At 45.4% G+C, this 17,976-nt stretch overlaps 1 protein-coding gene across 1 annotated transcript; it reads right to left on the reverse strand.

Annotated features, from left to right (window-relative positions):
* Positions 1-2,921: 2,921 nt before the first annotated feature.
* On the reverse strand, positions 2,922-16,128 carry PRELID2 (PRELI domain containing 2). The gene is made up of 5 exons (XM_010164059.1): positions 16,065-16,128; positions 14,271-14,344; positions 12,624-12,784; positions 8,120-8,225; positions 2,922-2,966 (listed from the first exon to the last, which is right to left on the reverse strand). The coding sequence occupies exons 1-5, from the start codon at positions 16,108-16,110 to the stop codon at positions 2,922-2,924; spliced, it is 432 nt and encodes a 143-aa protein (XP_010162361.1). The 5' UTR covers positions 16,111-16,128.
* Positions 16,129-17,976: the final 1,848 nt, after the last annotated feature.

A 17,976-nucleotide genomic window follows, 5' to 3' on the forward strand; every position in this document is an offset into this window, starting at 1 on the left:
CAATATTTCCGTTTCGTTCACCATCCTGTTATTTAGGAAAAGGGCCTGGCAGGACTGCTGGGAACACTGGTTTCTATAGGCCAACATTGTCAAAGTTCTTGCTGTCCAGGCCCCAGGAAGAACACTATGAGTAAGTCAAATCATCATTTAAACTGTCATGATTGCAGCTGGTGACAGTTTTAAGCATTTGAACAATTACATATAACTTACAAACAGGAAGCTTTCGCCTTTTTTTCAATCAGTGTAACACGACACACTGTCTTAGAGATGTTCCGAGAGGGGTCACCAGAGCTGGTCAGTTTATTTTCTGTATCTCAAAACGTTTATCTTCATCTTGATGTGACAATATACATTGGGAAGAAACACAGACACAGAGAGGGGAAAACAAAGGCAAGTTATTTCTGAAAAAAATCCCATGGGTGAAGTCAACTGCCCACTGGGACTGACCCGTGTGCTCGATACCGTGACACCACACGTGCTCCTCAGGGATCGTGCCCATCCCATCCCCATGTCCCCATCACTTGCTCCATGGCATCCTGAGGGCCTTGGTCCACCCTGCCAGCAAGAGCTCCTCAGACCTCCCCACGACAGTGACGGCTCCCAGGGAAACGCGGGGACACCTTTTAGCAGCGGGATGGATTCAGCCCCAACACGGGACACAGCACTTGAAGATCTTCACAGCACTTACCAGAGCCCCAGGCATGAGCCAAGATGATCCTGCTGCCTCCATCGAGGTGATTCCCCAACCCTGACCAGCTCCCTGGCCTCACAAAAAGCATCTTGTGCCCAGGAGAATCTTAACCCTTCCCTTTCTGGCGCCTAGCAGGAAGCAGACGGGCAACTCGGGCCTTGAAGAAAAGACTGGATTTTACTGGACTTCCATTAGCCAAAGACTGTTTCTACTTTAGGGGGGTGGGGGGGGGGCACAAGTGCTTTCTATCCTAATTCCAAAATCCAGAGTGATGCGAGAACAAAAATGTTAGTCCTAAAATTGTACACAGCAGTTCACATAGAAGTAATTTCATAATTTCCTCAGGCACACAAAGCAGCAACTCAATAAAAATAAATATGCTAATGAATGTATTTAGTCTTGGCTATTACGGTTCATAAATATTTACTGCTCAGCATCCAGAGTCCAGGTTCAGAAGAATCAGTCAACAACCACAATAAGAAAGAGGAAGGGAAGCTTTTTGTTCTGCTGCGCCAATACAAAACAGGATCATTTCCTAAGGAGCACGCCATGGCTCTGCCATCACAAGGTTTGGGCCAGCGCTTCCCAGAGCATAAACCCACAGCACCAGCCACGGGGGCAAAGGCTCGTGGATTTACACCACTGGGGATCTGCTGCGCGGCCACAGCCTGCGGCTGTGCAGTAGGATGTTCATTTAGCTTCAGAATAGGATAGCTGAGCCCATTAAATATTGAAATAAAAATAAGCAGGACCACAGCACTCGGGCAGAGCATAAGGAAGAGTCCTCCCAGAGCTGACATCACATTTGAGAAAATAAAACACAACCCACCCTGAAAAATGTAAAGCCCATCATTGTGCTTTAGGGCAATCAAATAACTGATTCAAAGCTCCACAAGGAACAAGCACTGACTTTAGGGGCTGTTTGTGAAGTGTGGCATTGCCCTAACTCGGAAAAGGGTGTCAAAGAGAGTTTGTGCTAATCTGAATTTTAAATTAAAAGTTTAAAATAAAACTATGCTGGTGCGGCGTGTGGAACAAGAGGAGGAGGAGAGTATGAGACACTCTTTGTCCAGAACTTTACTTGTGCTTGATAATTCCCCTCCAAGTTTCTCCTATTCACAAGCAACAGAAGAGAAATCCTTTCTGAAGGAATTCATCTATGCAAAACCTGTAAGAGAGGCATGTGTTTGCATGAAAATCATCCTACTGGCAGGGGTATAACCAAGGATTTCCAACAGAGCGATCAGACCGAAGCAATGAGTGACTCAAGCAGGGAACAGTGACCCTACCTGGCTGTCACAGCGTCACTTCTGCAGCACGAAGCCCCCACCCCACAGACCTGTGACAGGAAAAGCACACGGGCTGTGCTGGCACCTCCCTTGGTATGACACAGAGCAACTGGCTGAGCAGCCAAGGGGTCTCCACAGCAGCAGGGGCTGGTTTGGTTCTGCTGCTCCCTGTTCCCTTTCCGAACGCTCAGTCTCCAGCGATTACAGCACCAGTTCACAGGGAGATGCTGATCCCAAGCTCACACTTGTTCCTCTGTGATTTCGATGATCAACATTCCCTTAAGCAGTATGATTCCTGAATCTTTTGTTAAAGATTTACAGTCTGTGGTCTTCTTTTCTTCCAGCTGTGCATATTAAATGCTCTTTCCTCAATAAAATGGTACTAGTAAAAATCAGACTACAGCCATGGAATTCCAATAGCAATAAAGATATGTGGTTCCAAGGAAACTCTACACAAATACAGCTTCTCCTGAAAAAGCAGAGAAAATAGGTTTTCAGAAGACCATTTATTAGGAGGTAATCAATAGCCACTTGCTTTTGTTCTGAAGCCAATTTAAGAGCTGACCGAATCTTCCCTCCACAGATAATCCCTGTAGATACTACTTTTGAGTAAAAATCCTTAGATAGCTCCAGTGTCTTATTTTACCAAGACTATCGTGGTGTATTAACAGAGAGGAGAGGATAAAATACAGGACACAGAAGTCATCTTAACCAACACACTATTCAGAAACTCTGGAACAGTATTAAGCCTAACCCTGCAGTAGATAATTATTTTTCTTGAAAATGCCTCAAAAGCTGCATGCTAATTCTAATGGGCAAAAAACTCCAGTTATTTGTAGACCTACAAGGAGCACAATGTGCAAAAGGTATCACAGACTCTGAACTACTTTTGCTTATTTGTAGATAGATGTTGTACTTACAACTGCTCATTAAGAGCCCGATCACCCACACTGCTCCTGAAGAAGCGTCTCCATTATTTTAATACCCTGGCAAAAAAGCACAAATAAATGCCAGTTTTACACACACCTTAAGGATTTCACACATTAAAAGGGCACCCCACAACATACCAATAAGGCCTTGAAAAAAACCCAAAAAACAAAAAACCACATCATTTTATGGTCCCACAGTCCCCCCACTGCCCAGGAGGCATAAGGAGCACTCAGGGCACAGGCTGCTCAGGGGGAGCACGGGGGGGGCGCAGGAGCCTCCGCAGCCTGCATGCCCTGCCAAGGCAAGGCTGCACAGTGCCACACGTTTTATTCCAGTTCTGCCACTGCTTTGCTTGGACCAAGCCACTCCTCACCCCAGCACCTTGGTATATCCCTCTTTAAAATGGAAATACCATCACTCATGTTCTCTGCAAGCCACTGGGTGTGTGAGGATGAAAGCTCCCGTAAAAACCAGCACAATTCTTTCTATAATGAAGGAAAGCAGCACTGGAATTAAGTCAAAAAAGCCATCAGAGGACCATGAGGGTGAGTATTTCTTCTCCAGGACTGATCGATGAAGGAAGAAGCAAGTACCAAACAATGGACTGTTACTAAAGCAACACGCAGGTTGAGTCCAGGGGTTCGGTTTGGTTGGGGGGTGCACTGCAGACCAGCCCCAGGAGCTCCCCAACCAGCAGCAGCTGCTCAGCTTCAAACCCTGACCCACAGTGCACAGGTAGCTGAAACACGGGGGAAAGCTTTGGACCACGTGCTCATCCCACATCAGGGCTACAGACTGCCCCACAGCCAGGCTCCTCACTATTCTGAAACTAATTTAAGTTCAGGATTCAGTACAAAGGGAGAGAGAAGAAGCTTCATATGTTGTGAAAAGCAAAAACCACTCAATTTAGATAAGAAAACCTAAAAAATCCATTCCTCCTCCACTCTTTGGCTGTGTGTGCTGAAATTGTAATAAACTGCCAACCCCACCTCTAATGTTTGGTCAGATCTCGTGGACTGAAGCAAGCTTAGAGCTCACCTACCACCTGTGTGGGGCTAAAGCTGACCCCTGTATGCTCTCTATTTGTCAAGATAAAAGAAAAAGGATTTCTCAGTTTAAGTCACTGTGAAAGGAGGAAAAAAAAAGACAATTAACTTTAACAAATAGGTCAATAGAATTTCTTTTCACATCTCTACAAAAAAATTGGACAAGATATTTTATATCTATGAAAAACAGTTCATCTTCCATGGCTGTTCTTCGTACAAGGCAATACGCTGACTACCGCAGTCTATCAGTCTAAATGAGACATGCCACTGTTTACAGAATAAAGCACTAATTGACATAAGTGAAGACTCAGAGGTTTGCCCAGGGAATTTAAAAATGTTACTTATTGAATCAATTATGTTCACAGTGCGACAAGTAATTTTTCTTTTATTTTTCTTCACAGCAATGCAGACTTTTAGGCAAAATGGTGTTGAGGAAGAAAAGGGGAATGAGAGGGGACTCCATTAAACGTATAAAATGTAAAGGGCAGGTACAAGTCATTACCCAGGATCTTTTCAGCAAGGAACGACTAAATCAAAGCCTAATCAATATATTCCTTTCAACTAAAGTTCAAACACTTAAATCTCAGCCCCAGGAGATCAGGCTTAAAGGAGCTAAATTTACACTGCTTCGAGTGCAATGATGCACTTGAAATGCAGAACAAACATTGCCTACCCATTAAACTCTGCCCCTCACAGCCTGAAAGCTCCTCTGACGGACAAGCTGCAGAGCAGTGTGATTTTTCAAAGGTGAGGTACTCTGCTACTGTAAGAAGCGATTCTGCATGCCCCTACCCTTCTTGGTGTGACAGCCCAGAGCATGCAAAGGGCCACGAGCCCCGCAGATTCCCAGCTCAGGAACAGCTACAGGTGACTCCTCCAGCGTGTGTCAGCTCGTCACCGCAGCCAGTACATGGGAAACAGAGAGAACCTGACCCCACAGAAGGCAACGGGATAATGAGGGAAACACGGAATGGCAGCCTAAGGAACTCCCAGCACCGCAGCCTTGGTCAGCAGCATGTGTTTGTATCTGGAGTATCTGCCAGGAGCCAGACCAGACTCCCAGCTGACAGGGACAGGGAGAGCACATCGTGTCTGTAATGCACTCCACAGCTTTACCAAATGCTGTAAGTTTCAAATAAGAGGTTAAGTGATGTACCAGAAAAGCAGAAGCAGCCTGTTTGACTGTGATGAAGGCAATGCCTATCACAGCACACACCTCATTTCCATCGCCAGCACAAAAGCAGGGTAGCGTTTTAACAGACCAGCAGAAAATTTTATGCTGTCTCTGAAAATAGCACCTAATACCTTTCATTCTTTTTGTAACCACGACAAAACGTTTTTCAGTTGAATATTTGTTATCTGAGCTCAGCTCCATCGTTTAACAAACAATACACCTCGGCCTTTAAGTTCCACCTCCTTACATATTCAAGTCAAGCAAAAGGAAACCAAAAAGCGAAAATGACAGAAATGTTGCAATGTTTAAGAGCCAATGGACAAAACTTCTACCAACCTAACAAAATTGCCTTGCTACAAATTCTCCTTTGTTACATCGCCTTAAAATCACTCAGACTTTTTAATTATTATTCAGGAGGAAAGTTTTAATGGCAATAATGTGGGTGCACATCATTCATTAATACCTTTTCTGAACAGGTAAGAAAAAAATAATAATAATAAATGCTGTAATTTCCACCCAACTACACTATGATTTCTACAAACAAAAGTGGGGCAGGAGAACTTTATCTCCTATATTTTTGTTCAGAGTTGGAATAAAATAAGAGAAATGTGACAAATATGAAGAGCCATAAAATGTCACTGTCGTTCTGTCAGGCATTAAAAAACCCCACAGAACAGGCTCATATCTCTTACAAAAAATAATGATTAAAAAGGTCAGTGCCTTTGGTGTCCATGAACAGTTTAATGAAGAGTAACTTTTCCCTCTCTTTCTATAAAGATATTTAATACTGACTGTGAATACACGAGCTTTGTTGTAGTCATTCACAACATTTAATATTCATACAGTGCTTCCTCCTGCTCTTCCTGCAGCTCATCCCCTACTCCGTTTCTCTGCCCCTCACACTGCCACCTCCCGCTGCTCCCTTACTCCCTTATCTCGGCTGAGCCTCTCCAGGCAGAGGGATGAAGCGCACTGCTGCCAGGACCAAGGAGATAAAGCAGGAATCGTGGCTGGGCTTTCAAAGTAACAGCCTTACACACCCCAACCCACCACACCAGGTGCAAGAACAGCAATGCCCTTCTGGTCAGGCCATTAGGAAGGATGCAGATCAGGTACTGAAGACGAGAAGTAAAAGGAAGCTTGGGGAACATTTATCAGTCGTTGTCATTCATGCAATATATATTTTAGAATTTTAACTATCACCTTTGTATTGCCATTGATTACATTCAGGTAAAATGTGCCTCAAAACCACTCTATGGCCAAGCCACAAAAGGAACCCAACCTGACAGCTGAGGAGAAATGAAACGCAGAGGTACAGCTGCTGCCACAGGGAGAGGACGTTTGGGAGGCAGGGGGAAAACCAGGCAAGACTGTACACTTGTACCAGACCTGGGGCGCTTGTATTTTCATTTTCCACAGATCTGCAGACATGGCCAAAACTGCTGAAGGATTTCTAATGCAGCACTGTAGAGATATGTGAGCTGGTTTGTCTTATCCACTCGCTCTGCGCTGTCATACGCCGGCAAGAGACGTTCCTTTGCTCACGGTCGCTGCTTACACCAGCAGAGCCGTCTGCTTCTCTCTGCTCTTGTAAAGCCACAGCAAAGACTGTGCAGTTATCACCAATAAGCAAATGAATAAATGGCCATGCTGTTTGAAATGCACTTCCATCTACAGATTCCAAAATCAGCTTCTGAAGCATGAACAAGAGGCTGGAGCTGTCGGCCCCCACACCAGCAGTGTCCCAAGGGACTGTGGGGGCTGCCCAGGCTCCACGTCCCAACACCCACCCACCGCCTTTGGTGGGAGAAAAGACAGGACACTCCTAAGGCCACTTCAAAACTAAAACAAAACAAAACTTCTACAGTATTAACCACTCGGTCCCCAGGAGTAATTAAAGAATGGTATAAGGCATTATCTGAACTGTCAACATCTAAGTTCATCTGACAAACAAATTTCTCCATTAGATAATTAAAGAATGAAAAATAATGGTAAATACAGATTCATTATAGTCTTGCAGTACATAAGATTCATGAGCCCAGCCGTGAAAACGCCATGTTTTCAGGCACATACGTCTGCATGCATCCATTTGAAACAAGATAGAAATTTGAGGGGGAAAAATTAAAAAAAAAAAAAAAAAAGAAAAGAAAAAAACCCCACCTCTTTCACAATAAAAAGGTGTAATTAAATATTCCCTCCTTCTCCTTCTTGCTCCTTTTTCAGCAGGTATAAATTCTGGACAGTCTGCAGAGCACAACCTGGACCCTCAAATCTCTCCAAGGCACAAAATTCCAGAGAACAAGAGTTCCACACAACTTCATTTCCCAATGAATGCTTCAGGGGACGTTGCTGTTAAACCTGGTTTATCAATACGACATGACTCCCAGAAACGAAAGGCCTTTGAACACGAACTCCCTTGGGATGCTCTGCTGGATAGCTGGATAGCTTTTATCCTCTTTCATAATTCTTACTGAAAGACAGAACTATTGAAGTACACAGAACCGCTACAGGCAGATTGGCTGTGGCTATTGTAAATACATGAAGCTGCCAAAAAAAATCTAACGTTACTGGAGAAAAATGTCTGACATGATATAAATTCATGTTGACTACTTCTGACTACTTCAGTGTAAAGGTGCTATAGAACTGCAAATTATTATTACAGTATTAGCTGGTACAATGAGGCATTAGGAAGGAGAACAGTTTGAATGCCTGGGGGAAATCAGGAATAAGAATGAATTACAGAAACTGATACAGTCATACACGCCGTGTTTTAAAACGTATTTGAAATAAAACTATTACCATAATAAAACTAAATCCACTTTTGTTCTGCTTATTCTCAGCAGACAAAAGAAAAGGTCAAATATTTTTTCAACAATTAAAAGATGTAGAGAATCCAGACTTAAAACACTGATTTAATTTGGAGCCCAGGTGATCTGAAAAAAATTAGTATATAATTCAAACAAGAAATTCAAGCAATAAATAAACTTACCTTCTTCACACCTTGTTTTAAAAAGGACTGAGCAAAAGCTTCCAACACGTAGTTGAGCAAACCTGCCCCCGTAACCGATATTCTGCCTTTTTGTGTGAAGTCTGTCCTAAGAAACGGGAACACAACAGCCTTTTATTTCTCTGTCCACTTAGCAAACATGGAGTGTAAACTCTGCATTAGAAAGTCAGGGTTTGAGACCAGAGCAGGGGATTCATCTGCCACATTCACACATTTTGTACAGCAATCTCCAAGGCACACATAGGAGATACAGGAACATCCCTCTGACGAGAGGTTTGTAACGACCACGCGCTGCGGTCGGCACGGCCGAGGGTCCAGTCGGACCCCACGCGCTTGGATGGAGTTCAAGTGAAGGAGCTGGAGAACGGGAGAGGTTTCCCCTTAACCACAGGATGGACACCAGCAATAAAAACCCACCACTGAACTCAGCTGCTCTGGTTGGGATTTATTTATTCATTTTGCAGCTTCACCATTGTAGGAGACAAAAAAAGGGAGGCTCAAGGAAAATATTGATCTCTGATTGATTTCCGTAGCACACAGCTGGCAATGCCGCATCGTTACAGCGCAGTCACAGGGAGAAGTCTATTAATGAGATCCAACTACTAAATTATTGACTAGTTAAGTACGGCAAATTTGGTCTAATTGTTTTCATTATGGGAGTTTAATTAAAGTGTCTTTAGTATAAAAAGTCTAGCAATATTCTTGTTCAGATAGCGTCAGCGAGAGTTTCCAAAGCCTGCATGGCTTGCAGAACTCAATTCAGAGTCACACCCAGTGCAAGGCCCTTCGAGAGGGCGCTTTTCTAGGGGAGATCTTTCTAATTCCCACCTCCAGCTGATGAGCGCTGCTCAACATCCCGTGTATCTCTCCAGATCAATAAGACACCTTCTCACCCTGCACCCATCACACCGCGAGACACCGCAGCTCCCTCAGGCTGCATGAAATGAGGGGAAGTGCTGGGAAATAAAGGGAATCCGAGGGCAACAAAATGAAACAGCAGAGAAATGCTTCTGGTGGGGAGGGGGAAAGCAGTTCCAACCAAAACACAGAGGCAAATGGCACTGGAGACAAAATTCAAGCTACACAGGGATTCTCCACTGTGGAAAGACAGGTGTAACCTGCCCAGACACATGGAAATCTGCCAGAAGACAGCTCCAGCACAAATCCAGGCAGTTACAGCCGAGTTTTGCCACTGACTTTCCCCTTTGGTTTGGCACTGTGCACAGCCAGCTCTTCCCAGAGCCCTCCCGTCAACGCAGATGCTGCCCAGCTCAGCTGGGTGGGAAGCAAGCTCAGAGCCAGCGGATGTCACACACGCTTTTCAGCCAAGCACAAGCGAATCACTCCAGAAACTGCCACTGACCCAAGCACGTGCGGGGGCAAGTGGAGGAGAGCAGCTGACCAGATTCACACCGGTTTGACACACCAGCAGTGAAGTGGTTTGACACACCTCCAGCTCTGAGCCCCGGAGCCCTCCCGAGCTGCACCCCAGGGCAGTGCCAGGAAGCAGCGGGACAGTGGTGCCAAGCTGCCCCGGACCCCCCGCAGGCAGAGCCGCTCAGCCCTGGATCCACCCTGCCTGCAGCTCTGCCTGGGCCAGGCCCTGCCCACGGGGAATAACCGGCCCTCTTCGGACTACAGACATCAAGATGAGATGCTTCTCTGCAACAGCAATTGAATTGTGGAAAACAAATAAGAAGTGTCATGAAGGAGTTCAGCCAAGAGCATAACACAGGTGCTTTCTGGCCTCTGAATATACAGATATGCCTCATCATGCTTTTTTCAATGGTTCATAATTTATTTATGGTAATGTTTGTTTGCTTCTAGATCTTTTCAGACATTTATATGCTCTGCTTGGAAGCACCCACAATAATTCACTTTGCAAGAATATGCAGCAGTTGGCATCACAGCCTTCACATTTATCTAGGACAAAATAAGCACCTGATGTTAAGAGGAAGACCTAAGCTGTGGTTAAATTGACTGTTTGGGACTAAGCAAGCAGCACTTCAATTGCCCCAGTTCCATTAGGGAGGTCAGGAAGGTCGCAGTTTCCCTTCCCTGACTTGCAGTTCTCTAGCAGAAAATAATAAAGGATGTAACTCACAATCTCAAACTGGGTGAACTAATCCACGTCCTACGGATGAGGTTCAGCTAAACATGTAAGTCACTGGTCCCTACAGGGACTGGCTTTGTGGTTTGATTTTCCACAGCATACTGGTCTACAAAGTAGCTGGGCTGAAGTCAGCACAGGCAGTTACAACTTCACCTGACAGGGGCAGAAATATTCTGGACTCCCACTAGCATCATCCCACCACGCCTGCCCAGGATCAGGCTGCAGCTCTCCGAAGCAGCAGCTCCGTCACTGACCCCACTGGCAAGAGGTCTCCTTGCAGGGCACAGAGCTGCACGTGCCACGGCTGAAAGCACCCCAGGGAGTGCCTGTGGGGCAGCTAGCAGCCACCCACACCTCCCGAGCCCCCAGCTCTGGCAGTGCCCGGCACAGAGCCCACCACACGGGGCCCACCACATGCCCAGAAAGTGTCGGAGAGCAGCAAAGCCACTTTGTGGAACCAGTAAAGTGGTGCTCTGCTTTCATTTATCAGCAGCCTTAACAATGTCGTGTTAAAGCTGATTAAACAAGCAAGCAGCCCGCTACCACACGCACACAGCGCCTGGCTGAGGTGCAGAATTTGCTCAATCTCTTCACACTTTTAGTGCCCCAAACAGTTTTAGGAGGTTGCTACTGAAATCTGCCCAGCGGCGCTTAGTAAGGGAGAAAGACGAGTTTCTGGCTGTACTCAGGTTAACATCACTCTGGTAATGTTGTTCTCTCTTAAAGGGCATAAGATACAATTCTCCCACTAATCAGGATCACTTGAGTCTCCTCGCTGTGTGTTCCTTTATTTCTCTCCAGTGCAATAGCATGCTGCTAATGTTATGCCCTTTGCACAATCCCTTCATCTATTCAAATGTAAATGTCACCGTACATATACCACACAGCTGAAATTTCACGCCTGTTTTGCCAGCCAATGTTAGATCCAATTATCTCCATAAGATTCCTGAGGAGGTGACAGTGGTGTGCACGGGCACTCCCAAGTATCCCTGAACCCACCTGGCCAGAGCAGCACACCTGAGGTCCACGGGATTCTGCTACCATGTGTCGCAGCTGCTGAGCTGCATCGGCACAGCCACCCCAGCAGGCAGGTGACAGGTGACAACCCGTGTCCCTGAAGCTGTGCAGGCTGCAGTCACACTCTGGCAGTCCAGCTACACCTCCCATTTAAACCCTGCTTCTCTGCCTTCCCAATTCCCACAGTGTGCTTTAAGGGAAGAGTGAGCAGTGGTGACAGCGAGCTTGGACAACTCACCTGCACAAGCAGAAGCAGCACGCTGAGGACAGCGTCTTTCCTAAACTAGAACTGAAAAGCCTTGAAGACAGGGCGTGAGTGAGTGACTAGCTGGAGTAGTTAAGAGTTGCTACACCAACAGGACCAACACCTACAGCTGCAATGCAACTCTGATGCAGAGGGAGCCTCAGCAAGGACAGAGGGTGGCAGCAAACTTTCAAAAGAAAACAGTTTAAAAAGTCAGAGGAACGTGTCCTCAAACAGCAACGTCCTAGCACGGGGCTTTCAAAAATGCCTAAGCCACGAGGAATTTAATTTCATCTGAAGCTGGTGGATTTTGTTTCTTAAACATCCTTAGAGCTTTCTGAAGTCACATGGACCCTGCTGGACAACCCTGTCATGCTTCCCAGGGAACATAACAAGGCAAAAGTAATGCCTAATTACAAGAGACACCAGAACAAAGTAAGAATTCATGGGGTTGACATCAGCTGGAAATAAATCCTTTTTTTAAAGGCAGTCACATGTATCACATACCTGCTCATTTCCGTGCTACAGGAATTAGAAATTCCACTCTGATCCTGCCATCACTGCGCATAACCACATTTCTAGGCTCCACTCTGCACAAACACAAGTGTGTGTTCTCCCAAGCAAAGTCCCCCGGCAGCTCACACCTCTGGGGCACAGCAGCCCAAAAACAGAGACAGAACACTGCCTGGGAAGGAGAAAGCTCCACGCCAACGGCTGGCAAGCAGGAGGGAGATGATAATTTTCAAACTGCTGTCCAAGCATCTGCTGGTAGACACGAGAGCAAGACGAACACTCTGGCTACGCCTGCTGTGCAGAGCAGCGGGGCAGCCTTCTACAGCTGCAGAGTAACACAGGAAATTAATTTCCAGCAATTATTGGTGCTCTGGCCAGAGAACCTAACCTTTGGTCTGAGCAAGCCAGAGGAAAGCTACGGGACATCTACAGTTGCTGCTTCAAATGCATTCAAGACATACCAAAGAAATTATTATTCAGATCCCTCTCATTCCAAGCATTCAAAAGGCAACAGAAAACCCATTTCCAGGGCTATGGGGCGGCAGGAGCAGCCCTGAGCTGGCACAGGGACACTGCTACACGCAGAGGCCAGCACTCACCAGTTTGGATTCTCCAAGCTCTCTCTGAAGACGGACTCCTCGCTCAGAGACGCATACTGTGTCCACGTCAGACAATGAGTTTTCATGGCCATATTTCTTTTCTGCATATTAAGCCAAGATTCCTCTTCCAAGTAGATGTTGGCCACTTTTAAGACACTGACCTGGGAAACAGAAGAATTATAGCTTAAAAAAACCCAAAAAAACCAAAAAACCAACCCAGAAAGGGTAGAATCACTTCTCAGTATTTTGAAAGTATTCCTAGCCTCAGAGGATAAGACTGAGGATTCAGGAGGAGGGCACATCAGCTGTGGTTAGTCCAAATGAGAACACCCAACTTCCTCAGCAGCTACTAAAGGCCATGCAAACACCCCAAGATTTAGGGAAGTTGCTCAGTCTCCAGCCAGACTTGCAAGACCAATGCAGGCCAACTTACCTGCATCACTTCATGCTTCCTGTCTTGCTGCTGCCAGGTAATTTACGACAACGAAGGATAACAGAAGCCACTCCCGAACAGTGACATGCAAGGCAGCCAAACCCGGCAGCTAAACCCCAAGGGCAGGAGAAGGGCTGGCACCTCGGCAGGCTGACACCCTTCTCCCACCTGCCAGCCTCAGTGACCTTGATCTAGCAAGCATGGGCCAAAGAAGGGATGGAAATCTCACCATCAGTTTATTTACATTCTGCCTGTACAGGGCAATGATATGTTCTCCTGGGCAGGTGAGGCTTGGAAGAGACAAACACATGTTTAGAGGTAAAAACAGAGAGAGTCATCAGCACCAGGAAAAGAGCACACGCGTAATTTTAAGCATGCAGGCTGTGAAATAGGACAGTTATTTAATCATGCATGAATGTAAATGTACTCTTCTGTAGAGAGACTAATCTGCTGCAAGATACTCTGCAACAAACCAAATAATAGATTAAGGCTCATTCTCCTCCCATAACAAGCTGTGAAGAAAGGACTGTCACTAAAAGAGACACAGGAGAGAGACACTAAGGGATTGCACAACCCAGGTCCTTACGTTTCCTACAGCCTCATCGTCTTTACGGGGACTCTATGATGCCTTATTTAACTTGCAACATGCTATAGGCACACAAGTATTATTTTAATTCCCTCTGAATTCACTGAGGAATGGTTTCATGAGAGATTACAACCCAATGTGTTCAGGAGTCATGGACAGACAGCCAAAATACCAGAGCTGAGCTTAGAAATAATCACCCAAGGTTTATCACTAGCTGCCACCTTCTTGTTGAGATCCATGAGACTGGGGGTTTATAAAAATGCCATCTACCACACCACAGTGAGCACTGACAGCAAGAGGATTATATTGGGGTGGGGGGAATGGCTGCACTTTCACTGTGGCCCAGGTAACATCATAAACAGCTCTACTTTTTCCAGGTACAAAAGTTAAAAGCCCATCACTGCGTGTAAAACAACCACCACCACCAGTTGGGTCTTAGTGTGCTCAAGGCTACAATTTTGTCCATTCAAATTGATTCCTTGAGAAGTTTTTTCTCTTAACATCTCTTTAAAAGTTACTTTTCTAATTTAAAAAAGACAACATCAGGAAATGTGATCCTTTTAAACAGATAAACCACAAGTGAAGCATTAAGGTTTCACAATCTGACTGAATTTCTTTAAGTAGTTACCTTTCTTAGAATTTCAGGAATTACATTCTGGCACGTCGCAATTCTCCTCCGGTAAATAGTCCCCGTAGACAAATCTGATGATAAAAGAAAATCAGAAGGGAAGAGTTACAGCAGCAAATATGATTCAAATATTATCACTTTTTTAATAAAAACAAAGTAGTTGGAAGACTTCACAGCACAGCAAATGTGCAAGCAGAAATGCTGGCAAATTAACAGAGCATCGTGGGGGTGGTTTTCATGCGGGTTTTGGTTTTTTGGGGTTTTTTTTAAAGTGTAACCCAGTACTTCTGCTGCTTTGCCAGACAGAGGGCTGTAAATAAGACTGCTACAGCCATCTTGCGCTGTGCCTCAAGAGGAGGGGTCTGCACCCACCACTGCAATCCAGACCCCTTACCCAACATTTCACTGGCATTTCTGGTGGTGTTCCTGTCGGGCAGGTCCCCCTGGAGAACCTGCTCCCTGACTGGGGTGGGCAACGACTGGGGCAAGGGAACAGCTTGTGTGACTGAACTACCCGACCAACACACAGACTTCAGCTTTAGTTTATTTCCCTCCCCAGCCCAATTTATATTCTCAGGCTCATTCTCTGGGCAAACACACTGTGTGCGAGATTTACAGAACAGTCCTGTCTCATCACACATTTATTTTTGTACGGAGTTGGACCCAGTGACAAGGACAAAACTATCTATTAGGAAACAAATTACAGTTATTTAGTGTCTCCAAAAAATGGTCGGCTTCTAGAATCATTTTGCCTTTTAATATTTAATGACCCAGACCAAGAACAGAATGCTACCCAACGAGAAGCCAGCTGGCAGGTAGCCCAGGTTAAAGACTTCTCCGGGATAAAAGAGTACCTTCTCAAACAGTGGCATTTGGTGGGATCTGTGCAATGAAAACTTCATGGGGTTCAGTTTCCAGAACTCTAACAAACACATTACATTAATAATACAGAGCATCTCCACGCAACGTAGAGCAGAAAAGCATCCTGCAGGAAAAATGGTTTATTGCATCTGAAGAAAATGGCAACAGCAGCACTAATGCTCGGCTTTGCTGAATCGCAGGGCAACCTCGCTAAGAACTTGCTTAGAAAGAGAGCACAAGCCTGGAATTAAGAGCCATCATTAAATGTGAGCTGCCAAGACAGAAAACATCTCCAAATGTATGATAAAGAGCATTCACATGCATTTAGGAATAAAACTTTTAAGTCCACAAACTCTTATCTGATCCCAAAGGAGTATTTAATCACAGTTCCCATATTTGGCAGAAAGCTGGTTATTTCCACGCAAAGTCCTATGGTTCTTGTTTCCAGTGTGCTGGCACAACTTTAACACATCCTCCACGCAGGCACGCTGCTTTCAGTGCCTAATTGCAAGCAGTTCCTGCAAGCTCAGCAACTGGAAAACAAAAATCCATGTGGTATCAGCAGATCTGATATGACAACTGCGCTCTGACCCGAGCAGATTTATTCTCCTGTTGATGATTGAGAAATGGTAACATCTGATTTTCGGAGAGACTGAGGATCAGTACAGGATCCGTACCACAAAAGAACGTAGTACAGAGAAACCAGGTGTAACATGTCTCTGAATAAGCTGAAAATTCAAATACTTAATGCAGCTAAAACACACGCTTGGGCAGGGGGGTAATATTTTCTTGGTCTTGCTTACACAATGTCCAACACAGGAATCCCAGGCAGGTCTGCAGTGCCCAGAGTCTACTGAAATACAACTGTTACATAATTAATTTTAAAGGTTATGAAAACTTTTAATTAGCTCTAAGAAACATCAGGCAGCTTACCTGTTTTCTCTTCCACTGTTTCTACAGCCACGACGTGCTTCTCCATGGGACTGGGGTACTGGAATAAAAACACACAGCGTAAAGATTACCACTTCTCACATGGGTAAAAGAAAATTGCTTGCTGACACTTGTCAAGTCAGAAGCAGTTTCATAGCTTCTCTCAACAGGTATGAGCCACAGGATATTAACAACCTGCAGTCTCCATTCAAGTTAGTGGAAAGGAAGAATTTAGTAAGATTAGCTTAGTAAGTAAGATTAGAAAACAAAGGGAATACCCATAATACTTCCACAAGACAATGTGTTTAAAGGGGTGATGCTAGCTCTTGCTGCAGCATATAGACACCTTTCACACACCCTCCACCCCACAGAAATAAAGACATGAGCTCTTGACCTGTGTCACTGTGTCAAACGAGGGCTAAGCAGAGCTTTGGCAGCACGGCAGCTCCCTGGGCCAAAGCGCCCCGCGCTCGCTCCCTGTCACTGCTGCTGAGCACGTTCAGGCACACAACCCACTTCCTCGAGCAAAAAGCTGGCAGGGTACAGTGCAGCGTCATCTGAACACAGGCTCTGGTACATAACATCCCCCAGTCCTGCAAAAGCTGCCAGCACAGTGTGACAGCAGGACGTCGCTTTGGATTGCAGCGTGGGTCCACCCTGGCAAGGGGACACGCTCTTCTGCTCGGGGGCTGGCCTGAGGGACTGCTACTGCCCGTTCCTGCTCAGGGTAACCTCATTTTCCTTGGGCTGCACAGACGAGTCGTTTCAAGGCTGGAAGAAAGAGACTTTCGCTCCAAGACTCCCACTGAAAAGGAATTATGCCAAAATTGTATAGGTTGCCTGTAGGGCAACATCCTATATAAGAAATGTATGCACAAGAATAGGACTTCTAAGGATGAATAGTCTATTTTGGAACTTACAGAACTCCTCTGGCTAGAGATGAGACACAGAAGGCTACAAGGACCTTACTGCATTGCAAAAAGCACTCAACATTCACCTGAGTAATGAACTCTAAACTGTAAAGTGCAAGATAATTTCTTGAACTCAAGTAATATTCTAAAGATACTGTAACCTCCATGCTAATACAAACACCAGACTGAAGAAATACTGAGCACCAGATTGACATTAAACAAAATATGAAGCTTTAGGAAAGCTGGGGAAATTGCCTTTTAAGGCAGACTCAGTTTAGGAAATGCAATTGTGATGTGCAGTAATAGGTGCTCCACAGTTCCAACATAAAATAAATCTTGGGTCCTAAGCTAAAAAGGTCGACAACTCCAGAACAGGCTGTTCTATAATCCAGCTCTTGTATTTTTTCTTACTGTAGAAAAAAGTTGATTTTAAAAGTGCAAGGTTTTCAAGTCCTATTCTATGCAGAAATTGGAGGCTTCTCCACAATGTGCTCTTTGAAATGGCAGTAGTGGCATAATTACATTATCGATGTAACTTACACTCTGTAGGGCCCAATCGTGTGAAACAAAGAGCCATTTACATAAATCTTTCACTAAATAGCAGGCTCTATTACCCCAGTATTTAAACAGAAATAGACTCGATTTCCGACACAGCACAGTAAAAGAAATAACACTGCAAGTCTACAAGCAGAGGTAATGGCTAGGAGAGTCTAACAGCCACAAAAATAGTGTTTCCAGCCAGGCACAGCCTCCCTGCAAGGTTTCCATTCCCCGGGGATGCCAAAGCTAACAGCAGCAGAGAACAAAGAGCTCTCAGCCTGGCTGTTATTCAGCCCTGCAGTAACCCAACCCCAGAACCCTCCTCCCCAGCAGCAGAGGCCCAGGAGTTCCCATCCCTGTCTGGAGGGCTCCCATTAGCCCAAGGGCTTCAGCCCTGTGGCCTTGTCCTGGTTTTTAGCTGCGACAGAGCTGGTTTCTTTTTAGGAGCTAGAACAGTGCTGCAT

Source organism: Antrostomus carolinensis, unplaced genomic scaffold (genome assembly GCF_000700745.2).
Source record: "Antrostomus carolinensis isolate BGI_N321 unplaced genomic scaffold, ASM70074v2 scaffold16973, whole genome shotgun sequence".
NCBI lineage: Eukaryota > Metazoa > Chordata > Aves > Caprimulgiformes > Caprimulgidae > Antrostomus > Antrostomus carolinensis.

Excerpts from the sequence above, each read along its gene's own strand:
- PRELID2 (XM_010164059.1), bottom strand. The coding sequence starts at position 16,110 with ATGGAGAAGCACGTCGTGGCTGTAGAAACAGTGGAAGAGAAAACAG. Across the intron at positions 12,785-14,270 it reads TTCCTGAAATTCTAAGAAAG|GTCAGTGTCTTAAAAGTGGC; the intron begins GTAACTACTTAA and ends TCTGTTTCCCAG. Across the intron at positions 2,967-8,119 it reads TAAAACAAGGTGTGAAGAAG|GGTATTAAAATAATGGAGAC; the intron begins GTAAGTTTATTT and ends CTTTTTTGCCAG.